Genomic DNA, 17919 nt, shown 5'->3' on the forward strand with positions numbered 1-17919 from the left:
GGTGTGGTAAATTGTTTTCCTACTTTTTAAACCAAGTGTACTCAGCATACTTCTCAGATTGCGCAATAGTACATACAAGGGCACACTTTGGGAGAAGTATGGTGAAGCGGTGGCTGTGTCTTTGGAGCCCTAAAAACACCTCACCCCACACTTTGACACATTTGGTGGAGAATGCAGGCCCAATACTACAGGACACGAGTACAAAACAATTAACAGAGGTTACCCCATTGGAGTGGTCAAGGAACCTAATAATAATATAATTATAACTAGATTAGACAGTTTACATTTTTCATTCATCTTGTGACCTTTTCATTGTATTCAGGTACTTTTATTTTCCATGTTTGAGATGTTGTAATATAAATAATATATATAATTGGAATGTTTTCTTTTTAAAAAGAACATGCTTCTCAGTATTATAAAAGTACATAACACAGTATAACATAGTGCTATCCTCCTATAGCCTTTTCCCGACTCCACCATACCCCCAGTGGCCCTTCACATCAATGAAGCCTACTTGCAGAAGCCCTCTTCCTCCTGAGCAATAGACCCATGCCACCCAACAGACGGGAGATCACCCCCTGGATGTGAGCATTTGAGACCCTAAAAATGCACACTTTACAGCCTCCATCCTTCTCACCCATTGGCCTTACACCATTGGAAATGATTTGCTATAGCACTCTCAATGTTAATGGCTAAACTATTCTATCATGTCAATAGATAAGGCTACTTATTTTAATTTTTTTGTGAAAGTTTCAGTGAGCTTCTCTATAGGCCATACCTATAACACCCATCTACCTGCCTACCTACGTTTTTTATAGCTGTTTCACGTTTAAATTTTTTGATATTTCTTCGTGTAGCTAGTTGCTGTTGAAAAGAAACTCTGTACTATGAAAACATTAATTGGCGGCCCCTTTAAGACTGTAGTCGCTGACATTGACGAAATTTCCTGGTAGCATGAACGCCTCACTCACTGTAAGGCAACAACATAAATTTGAAACAGCTTATTGTTGTCGAATGCGTTCATAAAACGCAAAGAACGTCATCGTTTCCCCCCACCCTTTTGTGTATGGACCTCTTGCACTGTTTGCCATAAGATTATTTTATTTATGGTGTTCAATGTTTATACTTGGGCGTGAGCGGGGCGGACCAACGGAGGGTTTCTTTGAAACACGCTGGCAGGTGGGAAAGGGCGACCGACCGAGTAACGACAGCGTTAATGAAACTTTGTTACAGATTTCGTTATGGGTAAGAAACTTTCTGACAGCTTCTTATTTATTTAACCCAATAGTTCTAAGTGCAACAGGCGTAGTCGTGTCGTGCAATTTATTTTTTGTTGCACCAAAACGACGTTGGTTTAACTCGATATCATGCTCTCATTCTGCACTCATAAGCGACTAGAGATAGAGAACATTATATTTTCACAACGTGTCTTCCGAATGCTGCATTTGAAGTTTTTGATACAATTATAATTTACTTTTATGTTCTTATCAATATGTAGTATTGCCTCCTTTTACTTTTGTGTTAGCCGTCAGTACGACTAAAACGGCATACGTCTGTGTCATCTTTACAATAGTTCAACAATGTAACAATGTTCTTCATGATTATCTGGTGAGGTGCAACATGGTTATCGTGAAATGATAGCCTACACGTGTTGTATAAAACCTCACCCAAACGTCTTGCACCGGAACATTCGGAATCTGAGATGGGCTGGGCATCCTGGGATATCCCCCCGATATGTGTGTGTGTGTATATATATATATATATATATATATATCTACACACAATACCCCATAATGACAAAGCGAAAACAGGTTGAAAAATGTCTGCAAATTTATAAAAAATTAAAAACAGAAACCTTATTTACATAAGTATTCAGACCCTTTGCTATGAGACTTGAAATTGAGCTCAGGTGCATTATGTTTCCATTGATCATCCTTGAGATGTTTCTACAACTAGATTGGAGTCCACCTGTGGGAAATTCAATTGATTGGACATGATTTGTCAGAGCAAAAACCAAGCCATGAGGTCTAAGGAATTGTCCGTAGAGCTCCGAGACAGGATTGCGTCGAGGCACAGATCTGGGGTACCAAAATAATTCTGCAGCATTGAAGGTCCCCAAGAACACAGTGGCCTCCATCATTCTTAAATGGAAGAAGTTTGGAACAACCAAGACTCTTCCTAGAGCTGGCCGCCCGGCCAAACGGAGCAATCGGGGGAGAAGGGCCTTGGTCAGGGAGGTGACCAAGAACCCGATGGTCACTCTGACAGAGCTCCAGAGTTCCTCTGTGGAGATGGGAGAGCCTTCCAGATGGACAACCATCTCTGCAGCACTCCACCAATCAGGCCTTTATGGTAGAGTGGCCAGACGGAAGCCACTGTTCTGTAAAAAGGCACAACAGCCCGATTGGAGTTTGCCAAAATGCACCTAAAGACTCTCAGACCATGAGAAACAAGATTCTCTGGTCTGATGAAACCAAGATTGAACTCTTTGGCCTGAATGCCAAGCGTCACGTCTGGAGGAAACCTGGCACCATCCCTACGGTGAAGCATGGTGGTGGCAGCATCATGCAGTGCAGATGTTTTTCAGCGGTAGGGACTGGGAGACTAGTCAGGATCAAGGCAAAGATGGACGGAGCAAAGTACAGAGAGATCCTTGATGAAAACCTGCTCCAGAGCGCTCAGGACCTCAGACTGGGGCGAAGGTTCACCTTCCAACAGGACAACGACCCTAAGCACACAGCCAAAACAATGCAGTAGTGGCTTCGGGACAAGTCTCTGAATATCCTTGAGTGGCCCAGCCAGAGCCCAGACTTGAACCCAATCGAACATCTCTGGAGAGACCTGAAAATAGCTGTGCAGCATCGCTTCCCATCCATCTGACAGAGCTTGAGAGGATCTGCAGAGAAGAATGGGAGAAACTCCCCAAATACAGGTGTGCCAACCTTGTAGCGTCATACCCAAGAAGACTCGAGGCTGTAATCGCTGCCAAAGGTGCTTCAACAAAGTACTGACTAAAGGGTCTGAATACTTATATAAATGTGATATTTCAGTTTATTTTTAATAAATTAGCAAAAATGTCTAAACCTGTTTTTGCTTTGTCGTTTTGGGGAATAAACAATTTAATCAATTTTAGAATAAGGCTGTAAAGTAACAAAATGTGGAAAAAGTCAGTGGGTCTGAATACTTCTGAATGCACTAATATATATATATATATATATATATAACACACACACACGGTACCAGTCAAAAGTTTGGACACACCTACTCATTCCAGGGTTTTTCTTTATTTTTTAAAACTATTTTTATAATAGTGAAGACATCAAAACTATGAAATAACACATATGGAATAATGTAGTAACCAAAAAAAGTGTTAAACAAATCAAAATGTATTTTATGTGAGGTTCTTCAAATAGCCACCCTTTGCCTTGATGACAGCTTTGCACACTTGGCATTGTCTCAACCAGCTTCATGAGGTAGTCACCTGGAATGCATTATAATTAAAAGTTATTTTGTGCAATGTCTTTCCTTCTTAATGCGTTTGAGGCAATCAGTTGTGTTTTGACAAGGTAGGGGTGGTATACAGAAGATAGCCCTATTTGGTAAAAGACCAAGTCCATATTATGGCAAGAACAGCTCAAATAAGCAGAGAGAAACGACAGTCCATCATTACTTTAAGACATGAAGGTCAGTAAATCCGGAAAATGTCATGAATTTTGCAAGTTTCTTCAAGTGCAGTCACAAAAACCATCCAACCGCCATGTCATCCAATGCAGCGTAGGTGAACGGATGATATCCGCATGTGTGGTTCCCACCGTGAAGAATGGAGGAGGAGGTGTGATGGTGTGGGTGTGCTTTGCTGGTGACACTCAGTCATTTATTTAGAATTCAAGGCACACTTAACCAGCATGGCTACCACAGCATTCTGCAGCGATACGCCATCTTATCTGATTTGCGCTTAGTGGGACTGTCATTTGCTTTTCAACAGGACAATGACCTAAAACACACCTCCAGGCTCTGTAAGGGCTATTTGACCAAGAAGGAGAGTGATGGAGTGCAGCATCAGATGACCTGGCCTCCACAATCACCCTACCTCAACCCAATTGAGATGGTTTAGGATGAGTTGGACCGCAGAGTGAAGGAAAAGCAGCCAACAAGTGCTCAGCATATGTGGGAACTCTTTCAAGACTGTTAAAAGCATTCCTCATGAAGCTGGTTGAGAGAATGCCTTGATGACAGCTTTGCACACTCTTGGCAAAGGGTGGCTATTTGAAGAATCTCAAATATAAAATATTTTGATTTAACACTTTGTTGATTCCATATGTGTTATTTCATAGTTTTGATGTCTTCTACCTTTGAATGAGTAGGTGTTCTAAAACTTTTGACCGGTAGTGTATATACTGTAATCTAGTCATGGCTCATCCTATATAATTAATTTTTTGATTTTTCTGGATTGTGTGTATGGTTTTATTTATTGCAAGGCATTACTGCACGGTTGGAGCTTGAAACACAAGCATTTCGCTTTCAGTTTGGAGTAAATGGTTTCTGTTACAAAACGTTTCGTAACAAACAAAACGATTTGCAACAGAATCGGCCTAATGAATACACCCCAGGTGTGATTAAAATGCATGAAACTACACAGGAGGTAAAGTGTGACCAGTTCCTTCACATCACTACAGATGAAGGAAAGACACTAGGTGATGAAGCTCCACAGTTACATTTTCTTCTTCCTCCACTCAACGCCCAAACTATTTGTTAACGGGTTAAGCATACTCCTACTTTTTTCGTTTTTTCAAAATGGCATTTTGCAGTGTTGTGTGGCGAGATGTAAACTGCCCAAGTAAAAACATGTTTTTAGAACATTTTGCAAATGTATTGAATGAAATACAGAAATATCTTAATTTACATAATTATTCACACCCCTGAGTACTTTGTAGAAGCACCTTTGGCGGTGATTACAGCTTTGAGTCGTCTTGGGTTTGTCTGTATCAGCTTTGCACATCTGGATTTGGGGATTTTCTCCCATGCAGATTTTCTCAAGCTCTGTTAAGTTAGATGGGGAGTGGTGGCGAATAGCAAGGCTCCATTCATTGGTCCCTCTATCCTTACCAGTCTCCCAGTCCCTGCTGCTGAAAAGCGTCCCCATAGTATGATGCTGCCACCACCATGCTTCATGGTAGGGATGGTGTTAGATGGGTGATTAGCTGTGCCTGGTTTTCTCAAGTCAAAGCACTTTGCATTCAGGCCAAAGAGTTCAATTTTTGTCTCATCAGACCTCAGAGCATGAGGCAAAATATTATATCTTTCACGTGCCTTTTTGCAAACTCCAGGCATGCTATCATGTGCCTTTTTCTCAGGAGTGGCTTCCGTCTAGCCACTCCCATAAAGCCCGGATTGGTGAAGTGCTGTAGAGACTGTTGTCATTCTGGGAGGTTCTCCCATCTCAGCCAAGGAGCTCTGTAGTTCTTTCAGAGTGGTCATTCCTCCCTGACCAAGGTCCTTCTTGCCCGGTTGCTCAGTTTGATCGGACAGCCAGCTCAAGGCAGAGTCTGGGTAGTAACATATTTCCCAATGACTGAGAACATTGTGCTCTTGGAAACTCTAGGAATTGTTTTATACCCATCCCCAGATATATGCCTCATCACAATTCTATCTCGGAGATCTACTTCATGGTATAGTTTCTGGTCTGACATGCGCTGTCAACTGTGGGACCTTCTATAGACAGGTGCGTTTCCAAATCAAATGAATTGGCCACAGGTGGACTCCAATCAAGTTATAGTGACATCTCAAAGATGATAAAAGGAAATGGAATGCACCTGAGCTCAAATTGGAGTGTCATAGCAAAGGGGTGTGAATACTTACACTACCAGTCAAAAGTTTGGACACACCTACTCATTCAAGGGTTTTTCTTAATTTTTTACAATTTTTTACATTGTGGAATAATAGTGAAGACATCAAAACTATGAAATAACACATATGGAATCACGTAGTAACCAAAAAAGTGTTAAACAAATCAAAATATATTTTATATTTGAGATTCTTCTAATAGCCACCCTTTGCCTTGATGACAGCTTTGCACACTATTGGCATTCTCTCAACCAGCTTCATGAGATAGTCACCTGGAAAGCATTTCAATTAAAAGGTGTGCCTTGTTAAAATTTAATTTTAAGTTTGAGCCAATTAGTTGTGTTGTGGCAAGAACAGCTCAAATAAGCAAAGAGAAACAACAGTCCATCATTACTATAAGACATGAAGGTCAGTCAATACGGAACATTTCAAGAACTTTGAACGTTTCTTCAAGTGCAGTCGCAAAAACCATCAAGCGCTATGATGAAACTGGCTGTCATGAGGACCGCCACAGGAATGGAAGACCCAGATTTACCTCTGCTGCAGAGGATAAGTTCATTAGTTACCAGCATCAGAAATTGCAGCCCAAATAAATGCTTCAGAATTCAAGTAACAGACACATCTCAACATCAACTGTTCAGAGGAGACTGGGTGAATCAGGCCTTCATGGTCGAATTGCTGCAAAGAAACCACTTCTAAAGGACACCAATAATAATAAGAGACTTGCTTGGGCCAAGAAACACGAGCAATGGACATTAGACCGGTGGAAATTTCTCCTTTGGTCTGGAGTCCAAATTTGAGATTTTTGGTTCTAACCGCCGTGTCTTTGTGAGACGCGGTGTGGGTGAACGGATGATCTCTGCATGTGTAGTTCCCACCGTAAAGCATGGAAGAGGAGGTGTGATGGTGTGGGGGTGCTTTGCTGGTGACACTGTCTGTGATTTATTTAGAATTCAAGGCACACTTAACCAGCATGACCACCACAGCATTCTGCAGTGATACGCCATCCCATGTGGTTTGGGCTTAGTGGGACTATCATTTGTTTTTCAACAGGACAATGACCCAACACACCTCCAGGCTGTGTAAGGGCTATTTTACCAAGAAGGAGAGCAATGGAGTGCTGCATCAGATGACCTGGCCTTCACAATCACCCAACCTCAACCCAATTGAGATGGTTTGGGATGAGTCGGACCGCAGAGTGGAGGAAAAGCAGCCTTTGCACACTCTTGGCATTTAACACTTTTTTTGGTTACTACATGATTCCATATGTGTTATTTCATAGTTGTGATGTTTTCACTATTATTCTACAATGTAGAAAATAGTAAAAATAAAGAAAAACCCTTGATTGAGTATGTGTGTCCAAACTTTTGACTGGTATTGTATATAAATTAGATTTCTGTATTTTCAATAAATGTAGCACATTTAAAAAAACATGTTTTCACTTTGTCATTATGGAGTATTGTGTGCAGATGGGTGAAGGGGAAAAAAATATGTTTGAATTCAGGCTGTAACAAAACTAAATGTGGATTAAATCAAGGGGTATGAATACTTTCTGAATGGACTGTATGTCTTCAATGGTAAAGTAATTGGATTTGTGTGGGGCTGTAAATAATTTATGTTGCATTATACTCTTTTTCCTCCTCCTCAGCAACTTGCCAGAACTGAATATAAGTATAGAGCTTGGTTAAGTATGGAGCATGGTTCCCTAACTGGCGGTGCTATTTTATTTCCACCAATCCCCCCCCCCCCCCCTCCATGTTTTGTGAGCAAAATATTATTTTTTATATTGGACAGAAAATACAATTTAAAAACGCCAGCAAGTCAGCCCCAAGTGACTGACATTTTGGAAATCTGTTCCAAAGTATTCCAATGTATAATGTAAGCAAGGTTTGAAATGATTGTTTTAGTCAAATATTACTAGGCTTCTTTCTCATTGCGCTGTTTATTTTACACCATTCTGCTCATGATTTAGTCAATCTGTCAACCCCCTTATCTCAGAAAAGATTAATGGTTAACCTGAGGAAATAGGTGTTTGACTTGCACAGGCCGATCCTGTCCGACACACTGATTGTGTCTGTTGATTGATGAAAAGTGTTGGTCCAATGTTTCATGAGCTGAAATAAAAGATCCCAGAAATGTTCCATACCCCCAAAATCTTATTTCTCTAAAATAAATTGCACAAATTAGTTTAATTCCCTGTTAGTGAGCATTTCTCCTTTACCAAGATGATCCATCCACCTGACAGGTGTGGCATATCAAGAAGCTGATTTAAACAGCATGATCATTACACAGGTGCACCTTGTGCTGGGGACAATAAAAGGCCACTCTAAACTGTGCCGTTTTGTCACACAACACAATGCCACAAATGTTTTAAGTTTTGAGGGAGCGTGCAATTGGCATGCTGACTGCAGGAATTTCCACCAGAGCTGTTGCCAGATAATTGAATGTTAATTTCTCTACCATAAGCTGCCTCCAATGTCGTTTTAGAGAATTTGGCAGTATGTCCAACTGGCCTCACAACCACAGACCATGTGAATGGTGGTGTGTGGGCGAGCGATTTGCTGAAGTCAACGCTGTGAACAACGAGTGCCCCATGGTGGCGGAGGGGTTATGGATGGGCAGGCATAAGCTATGGACAACAAACACAATTGCATTTTATCGATGGCAACTTGAATGCACAGAGATACCATGACGAGATGCTAAGGCCCATTGTCGTGCCATTCATCTGCCGCCATCGCATGTTTCAGCATGATAATGCACAGCCCCATGTCGCAAGGATCTGTAAACAATTCCTAGAAGCTGAAAATGTTCAATTTCTTCCATGGCCTGCATACTCACCAGACATGTAACCCATTGAGCATGTATTGGATGCTCTGGATCGACGTGTACGACAGCGTGTTCCAGTTCCCGCCAATGTCCAGCAACTTCGCACAGCCATTGAAGAGGAGTGGGACAACATTCCACAGGCCACAATCAACAGCCTGATCAACTCTATGCGAAGGAGATGTCGCGCTGCATGAGGCAAATGGTGGTCACATCAGATACTGACTTTTTTTTTTTATCCACGACCCTACCTTTAAAAAAAAAAAAAGGTATTTGTGACCAACAGATGCATATCTGTATTCCCAGTCATGTGAAATCCATAAATTAGGGCCTAATGATTTTTTTTCAAATGACTGATTTCCTTATGTGATCTGTAACTCAGTAAAATCTTTGAAATTGTTGCATGTTGCATTTTATATTTTTGTTCAGTATAGTTCCCGAGCACCCAAGAAATTTCTATACAATAGGTTAGTCTGGTAGCACTCTTGAGGCTATGTTCCAATTCTGTTCTTCTGATTGGCTTTCTTCTATGCTCTGGGTAGAAATCAAGGATCTAAGATTTAATTCCTCCTAAATTAAACTTGGGATCGAATCTTATAAAGGGCGACTAATTTCACCGATCTCGTAATGAATGGGTGCTATGATGCGATGATGAAAGTATGTACCACATCTCTTTCTCTCTCTTTCACTCTCTTCTCGATCTCACTCTCTGGGAAGAGGCTAAAGGGTCCGGCTTTCTGTCTGAGCTACATACAGTGGGGAGAACAAGTATTTGATACACTGCCGATTTTGCAGGTTTTCCTACTTACAAAGCATGTAGAGGTCTGTAATTTTTTATCATAGGTACACTTCAACTGTGAGAGACGGAATCTAAAACAAAAATCCAGAAAATCACATTGTATGATTTTTAAGTAATGAATTTGCATTTTATTGCATGACATACGTATTTGATACGTCAGAAAAGCAGAACTTAATATTTGGTACAGAAACCTTGTTTTGCAATTACAGAGATCATACGTTTCCTGTAGGTCTTGACCAGGTTTGCACACACTGCTGCAGGGATTTTGGCCCACTCCTCCACACAGACCTTCTCCAGATCCTTCAGGTTTCGGGGCTGTCGCTGGGCAATATGGACTTTCAGCTCCCTCCAAATATGTTCTATTGGGTTCAGGTCTGGAGACTGGCTAGGCCACTCCAGGACCTTGAGATGCTTCTTACGGAGCCACTCCTTAGTTGCCTTGGCTGTGTGTTTCGGGTCGTTGTCATGCTGGAAGACCCAGCCACGACCCATCTTCAATGCTCTTACTGAGGGAAGGAGGTTGTTGGCCAAGATCTCGCGATACATGGCCCCATCCATCCTCCCCTCAATACGCTGCAGTCGTCCTGTCCCCTTTACAGAAAAGCATCCCCAAAGAATGATGTTTCCACCTCCATGCTTCACGGTTGGGATGGTGTTCTTGGGGTTGTACTCATCCTTCTTCTTCCTCCAAACACAGTGAGTGGAGTTTAGACCAAAAAACTCTAGATGGTCCTTGGCAAACTTCAGACGGGCCTGGACATGCGCTGGCTTGAGCAGGGGGACCTTGCGTGCGCTGCAGGACTTTAATCCATGACGGCGTAGTGTGTTACTAATGGTTTTCTTTGAGACTGTGGTCCCAGCTCTCTTCAGGTCATTGACCAGGTCCTGCCGTGTAGTTCTGGGCTGATCCCTCACCTTCCTCATGATCATTGATGCGCCACGAGGTGAGATCTTGCATGGAGCCCCAGACCGAGGATGATTGACCGTCATCTTGAACTTCTTCCATTTTCTAATAATTGCGCCAACAGTTGTTGCCTTCTCACCAAGCTGCTTGCCTATTGTCCTGTAGCCCATCCCAGCCTTGTGCTGGTCTACAATTTTATCCCTGATGTCCTTACACAGCTCTCTGGTCTTGGCCATTGTGGAGAGGATGGAGTCTGTTTGATTGAGTGTGTGGACAGGTGTCTTTTATACAGGTAACGAGTTCAAACAGGTGCAGTTAATACAGGTAATGAGTGGAGAACAGGAGGGCTTCTTAAAGAAAAACTAACAGGTCTGTGAGAGCCGGAATTCTTACTGGTTGGTAGGTGATCAAATACTTATGTCATGCAATAAAATGCAAATTAATTACTTAAAAATCATACAATGTGATTTTCTGGATTTTTGTTTTAGATTCCGTCTCTCACAGTTGAAGTGTACCTATGATCAAAATTACAGACCTCTACATGCTTTGTAAGTAGGAAAACCTGCAAAATCGGCAGTGTATCAAATACTTGTTCTCCCCACTGTACGTTAAAGAGATTTTAGGGGCATCCCAGACCTAAAATGATTGCCCAACTCACCCGCACCCCCTCAGTCACAGGCCCATTGGCCTCATACTTTAGGAAGCTGGTGCAACATGTATAGCCAGCAGTTAAGTTTTGGCAAAATAATACTTTTTAGAAAAATGTATTCTAGATTACAAGGGGTCAAAGTTAAGAAGGTAGAAGACAGACATTTGGCTATCATCATTTTGAGTGGTTATTGTATCTCAATTTCCTTGTAAGGCTGAATTATTCAATGTGTCTGATCATAGGGATAAGTGATGGGAGTTGTTCATTCTCCAGTAAGTCTCATTACTGATATGAGTAGAGGGTTTTATTTCTCCCGTAAGAGATTGAGAGGAATTATGTCATGCTGAATTGAATGACTGTGGATGCCATTCATACCATCCTCATGCCTGTGGTATAATGCAATGTCATGTGGAATGCACATGTAAGTACTATATTGTTGCACAGGAATCTTTTGAGTTGGCATTTAAAATTGGTCATATTTTTATTGATGACAATTCAATACTTTTTATCTCATGGAGACATGCCCTGGTCAGTGAGTTGCCGGTACAATATTTTATTCTAATCACCTGTGTCTTTCTTCCTTTTTGACCCTGCAGGGATGCCATACGCCATGTTAAGATAAAGACCAAGACGACAGTGTTGAACATGCTAAAGCGGTTGGACAAAATCCGGTTCCGGGGCCAGCGGCCAGACGTGTTCCTGGATCTGGGTGAATCGCCCAACACATCTGACACTGAATGTAGCGAAGAGATTCTGATGAAGCCTCGGCCCTTGCTTAAAATTAAAGACACTGAAGAACTGCAAGACCCTGTGAGTGTTCCTGTAAGTGAATATTGGTATTATAATATAACCACAGAAATTCTATCTCTTCAGACTCTTCACTTCCCCTAATTCTCTCTCAAACAAAATACATCTTTGTTTTGCATTCCTAGTCTAGTTTGACATCTTCCAGATAACTTCATGAAGTCCACTCACTCGCCATCTCGAGGTGCCGCCGCCAGTTTTGATGGAATTTTGGCCAAAATGTCCCACTTTTGATGTTTATTCAACCCCCTTCCTGTTGATTTAGTAGAGGATTGAAAGACTTCCAACCTCTGTCTGCGTCACTGCAGGCCTTAGTCAGACTAGAGTGGACATGTTCCAGGGCCTTGCCGCAGTGTACTACCAGCCAACTCAACATCCCTGAGTGCATTAGAAGAACAACTATATTTTTCAATTATCTTATTATTTCATTTGTCTGCATGTTCTGGTGCATTCATGTTCATATATTTTTTGAGAGAGGTTGATAAAACTTCTTGATGTTCTTTGAAGATAGGGAAATATCTTTCATTCCAAACTTTGATTTCAAACAGGTCAAAGATTTTATGAGTCATTTGATCACGTCATCACACACTGGGCCACCTTGTTGGCATCTTAATGAAATGCCCCAAAAAGTGTGATAAAAAAATAAGTTGTATTCTGAAAAAAGACGTGCAAACGTGGCACTGGTGCGAATTCTCTGATAGGCGATCTGGTTACTGAAGTCAGGACCCAACTTGCCCATCGAGTCTATAAGAATGGACCGTTGGAGAAGTTGGGCCTTTCATGATCTCTGTATCTCGCACAAACTCCGACCTAGAAAGCCTCTGCAGCGGAATTAGGGTTAAACACAGCCCTTGTAATGTCTAACCACTTAACAACAAACATGTCTTGGTACTGGGAAACTGGGCTTAGGCCAGTACAGTACAGTGCCCTGTTTGTTTGGGACTTGTTGTCATGAAAACAGGAACAAGGTGGGTCTTCTCACACTGGTATTTATTATAATCTTGACACCTCAGTCGTTATCTTTTTGACTACTGAGAACTGAAGTCGGATAGCCGTTCCAGATGTATTTACCTCCATAGCAGGCTTGTAATATGTCACTATTTAACTCTTTGTTGCACTTTAGTGCTTTTATGGGGTACATATAATTAACAGTAAGGTCTAATTTACACAGATGGAATAAATTAATGTACATTAATAGGGCACATTTCTCAATTAGCAGACCTAGTGAATTGGGTCACTGCTTCTCTGGGTAATGGTGCGAGGGATGGTGTTAATGTACTTCTATTACTAAATTACTACAGAGCAGACAAGCAGTACTTTCCGATCTTAATTGCACTCTCAAAGTAGCCTTAAATCTGGCCTAGATATGGCATATTCAAAGCTAATATAGAGTTTGGAAAATATGTGCCGTATGCAATCATTGAAAAACATCATGTTGCAGTTGCTACCTACACACCACCTTATTGGTGCTCAGACCTTCATGTCGAAGAAAATTATATGAATGGAATGTGCTGTTCTGGTTGTCTTTTAATGGTCCCTAAGGGATGTTTCAAAATGTCTGTCAACATTCTTCTCATGTCAGTCATTGTTGCTAACTTGTTTTAGTGCAATAGTGGAAGACTGAGACCTGGCTTTGAAGAGTCTTATTCATTAATAGATTACACAGTACGTTGCTGTACAGTAGCTAATTATAATATCTCTTGTGGAAATGTAACAGCTTTACTCATCTGAAAGGAGACCTTTTGATCAGAGCTGGGCTTGTGGGATCTGCCCCTTCCTCTCCCACTCATCGTTACTAAAGTGCACTGATTTCCCTCCTGGTGCGAGCGGTCTTTGCATATTCTTATTCTTGTCCCCCTGCTGAGAGGATGTGAAATGAAATCATCTAGATGTTTCCTCTTTTCTTCACTGTCTCAGCTCTGTTGTGTCTGAGTAGCAGAGTGCCAACACTAGTGACTATCTCAATGTAACTCTCTGTGTGGCTATCCTTGTGGAGTTTCACTTTCCCAATCTCCTTTGTTTCTCACTCTCTCGCTCTGTTCCTCTCTCTGTGTGTTGGGTCATGATTCAGGTGATAGTCTGCATACACAATTACACTGCAGTTTGAGCCAGGCTGGATGGTGCAGGGAGAAACTGCAGGGTGAAATGGAGTCTTCTGCTGTCAGCTTGCCCACATTTATCTGTGTGTGTGTGTGTGTGTGTGAGAGAGTTTTGAGGTGCTGTGTGCAGGTGTTTTGAACCAGAGCCCACAGTAGCGCACATCGGCAGGGACGTTATCCTTCTCTCCTCACCTCTGCATGTTCTTGTGTGTGTGCCCACATCCAGGCTGGTCCGGGGACACTTGCTATGGCTGCAGCCATCCAGGACTACCAGAGGACTGAGACAGATGGACTCAACGAGATGAAAGGCCACCTGGAAATTGCCTTACTGGAAAAGCACTTCCTACGTGAGTATTGCACTATTTTTCAGTCTAGGTTTAAGTAGAAGTTTGTAAAACCTCTAGCAGTAAGGTTTTGATTTGCAAAAAGGGAAAATCTCTTCACGTTTGTTAGATTGCCAATCCACACAGCAGCTTTGGATATCTGTCTTTCATGTCAAGGTGTCTGTTAGTTGGTGAACTCATTAGGATTTGCGTGTAAATGTAATTTGTCTTGCCTTCAGGGCTCTCCTGGCTGCAGAATTAGATCTGTACTGGCTCATATAGCCCTCTTACGCCTGGCAACTTGAGTGTTAGTCTCTTATATTAGATCAACTTAGGCTTATTACTCAAGCTAGGTCAGTGATCATAGTATCTGTGAGTGACCATAGTCCTATATAGGGATGAGCACAGTTATTCGAATATCCGAACGGACGTTAAGTATTCGATTACTTGGGAGAGTATTCATTTTTGAGAATAAAATAGCCCTATTTTAACAATGAAAATGCTTTGTCTTAAGTTAAGGAAAGGTATCTGTGACATTGCTACAGAGCCTACAAGGATAGACCATTACATTTTACATTTGTATAAAATAGTTTTTATGCGTGGCGCCCGGTAGCCTACACCATTTCACATGCAGCTCAATCAAAGTGGCGCTACAGAGGCTCCATGTGTAGCAAGTTAAGTGGGAGATTTCTAATCAATACAAAATGGAATAAAAATTACGGAATTACGTTGGCTAAATGAGAAGGAGTAGGCTGCAATGATCTACCAACAGGTAGGCTGTTTCATATGAATGGACTATTAGCTATCTAGCTTCTTTACAACGATTTGATTTTGCATGTATTACAACTATCCGGATATCCCAAAAAATATCATGATATTATTCGACACATTGAGGAGATGGAAGTACAGAAGTGGTGTGTGGCCTTCATTTCACCTCAGCCCTCCCTCCATCTGGGATGCAGGCTGCGTGTCAGCAGTATGGGCTGGTGGCTGGTCCTCATTGTAGAGCCCATTGTCCTCTGTCTAGCACCAAAGGGTACTAATGGGTAGAGTGCAATCGCCAAATGTACTGTTGCTGCTCTACTGAATGTATAGTGACTCTTTTTCTAATAATCAGATTTCAGATTTCCACATTTGGTGCTGAAGTTGATTATCCAATGACTGTGAGAGGAGCAGCTTGTGGATTTGCAATGCAATTGTTGTTTGTCGGCCTTGTTTTGAGCGCTGGCCCTGCTTTGCCATGAGCCTTTAGGGAGGTGGTTAGTGATTGAGTAAATGATCAGCTTTGTCCTTTAATTCTGCTTTGATGAGTCGGTAATTTAATAATAATATATGCCATTTAGAAGACTCTTTTATCCAAAGCGACTTACAGTAATGCTTGCAGCTCTTTTGCCAATTATTTGCATATCTGATACCTGTCCAATCTTTTCCCTAATGTGTAAACAGCAACAGAACACATGGAATCTGATCTTTTGAGCTCCGATTTATACCACATCCATATGTGGATCTCAATCCTGATACAGTTCTGATGCTCCATATGTGACCTCAGTCTGGACGCTCAGATTTTTTGCACATGACCTGCCGTTACCACGACAACTACCCAAAATTGAAAGGAACAGTGACAGGAAATGAGAATTGCATCTGTGTGATACTTCAGAGGCTACATCAATGTGAATGGGCACATCTGATAAGGGTCAAATGTAAAACTGAGTGTGGACAGTCAGAAAAAAAGATCAGATATGGAAAGAAAATAAGAATTGGGTTTTTAGGGTGTCGGGATGCGCAAGAGATTAACCCTATGCTGATAAAAAAATTGTGAAACACACTACAGCACACACAATCCTTACCAGGTAATAAAGCCACAATATGTAACTTTTGGGCGACCTGACCAAATTCGCATAGAAATGTGAGTTTTATATATCTGTCATTCTCATTGAAAGGAAGTCTAAGAAGTGGTAGATATGTAATGTGTGCTATTTCTATGCTTCCTGTTAAGTATAGTTTTTGCATCTTTTACTTTCGGTTTTGTACACCAGCTAAAAATACATAATTTTTGGTTATGGAAAATATACTTTTGTGTGTATATATAGTGTATGTGGACACCCCTTCAAATTAGTGGATTCTGCTATTTCAGCATCACCCATTGCTGACATGTGTATAAAATCTCCATAGACAAACATTGGCAGTAGAATGGCCTTACTGAAGAGCTCAGTGAATTTCAACGTGGCACCGTCACAGGAAGCCACCTTTCCAACAAGTCAGTTCATAAAATTTCTGCTCTGCCAGAGCTGCCCCAGTCAACTGTAAAGTGCTGTTCTTGTGAAGTGGAAACGTCTAGGAGCAACAACGGCTCAGCGGCGAAGTGGTAGGCCACACAAGCTCACAAAACGGGACCGCCGAGTGCTGAAGCGCGTAGTGTGTAAAAATAGTCTGTCCTCGGTTGCAACACTCACTACAGAGTTCCAAACTGCCTCTGGAAGCAACATCAGCACAATAAATGTTTGTCGGGAGCTTCATGAAATGGGTTTCCATGGCCGAGCAGCCGCACACAAGCCTAAGATCACCATGCGCAATGCCAAGCGACGGCTGGAGTGGTGTAAAGCTTGCCGCCATTGGACTCTGGAGCAGAGGAAACGCGTTCTCACGAGTGAGGAATCACGCTTCACCATCTGGCAGTCCGACAGACGAATCTGGGTTTGGCGGATGCCAGGAGAACGCTACCTGCTCGTAATGCATAGTGCCAACTGTAAAGTTTGGTGGAGGAGGAATAATGGTCTGGGGCTGTTTTTCATGGTTTGGGCTAGGCCCCTTATTTCCAGTGAAGGGAAATCTTAACGCTACAGCATACAATTACATTCTAGACGATTCTGTGCTTCCAACTTTGTGGCATCAGTCGAACCCCATCGAACACCTTTGGGATGAATTGGAACGCCAGGCCTAATCGCCCAACATCAGTGCCCGACCTCACTAATGCTCTTATGGCTGAATGGAAGCAAGTCCCCGCAGCAATGTTCCAGCATCTAGTGGAAAGCCTTCCCAGAAGTTGAGGCTGTTATAGCTGCAAAGGGGGGACCAACTCCATATTAATGCACATGATTTTGGAATAAGGTGTTCGATGAGCAGGTGTCCACATACTTTTGGTCATGTAGTATATACCACAGTGGTTTAGATGGTACAATGATTCTCTACACTATACTACTATACTTGTTTTGTCACAAAAAATGAAATTTGCGACCTATTAGAATTTTAGCAACCAGGAAATGGCGGCGCGATTTCTGCATAGTGCATCTTTAAGTTAAACACACCCGACCGCAGTGATGTTTACACACATGCACAGCACACACTGCATTGCTGATCAATTGAGGCCAATCTGCCTCTCGATCAATACATTTGTCTAACAGACAGTCCATGTTGTGATATCATCAGCCTCTACAACTGCGCATACAACAGTGTTGCCTACCCTTTTGAGATGGATACAATTCACATTGATTTAGTGTTTGTCCTCGTATGTGTATTTGGATAGGTTTTTCATTAATACCTTGGCTATGTTGTTTACCATTTCCCCTAAATAGCTTGGATTTCACACTCGCAATCTGTCATTTTACACAACCTGCCACAGGAAGAGCCTTGCAGTGAGAGAGAGCCAGGAATGTTTATTTTGTATTAGTTTTCCC

At 41.9% G+C, this 17919-nt stretch overlaps 1 protein-coding gene across 1 annotated transcript in view; it reads left to right on the forward strand.

Annotated features, from left to right (window-relative positions):
- The first annotated feature begins 948 nt into the window (after positions 1-948).
- LOC311149232 (GRAM domain-containing protein 4-like) overlaps positions 949-17919 on the forward strand; it is a 39770-nt gene continuing 22799 nt past the window's right edge. The window contains exons 1-3 of the mRNA XM_084186316.1: positions 949-1245; positions 11616-11841; positions 14149-14269. Of these exons, the coding sequence (XP_084042442.1) occupies positions 1217-1245; positions 11616-11841; positions 14149-14269 (376 nt within the window). The 5' untranslated portion in view covers positions 949-1216. The remainder of the gene's footprint in view (positions 1246-11615; positions 11842-14148; positions 14270-17919) is intronic.

Source organism: Coregonus lavaretus, assembly GCF_964263955.1.
Source record: "Coregonus lavaretus genome assembly, chromosome: 21".
NCBI classification, from domain to species: Eukaryota; Metazoa; Chordata; class Actinopteri; order Salmoniformes; family Salmonidae; genus Coregonus; species Coregonus lavaretus.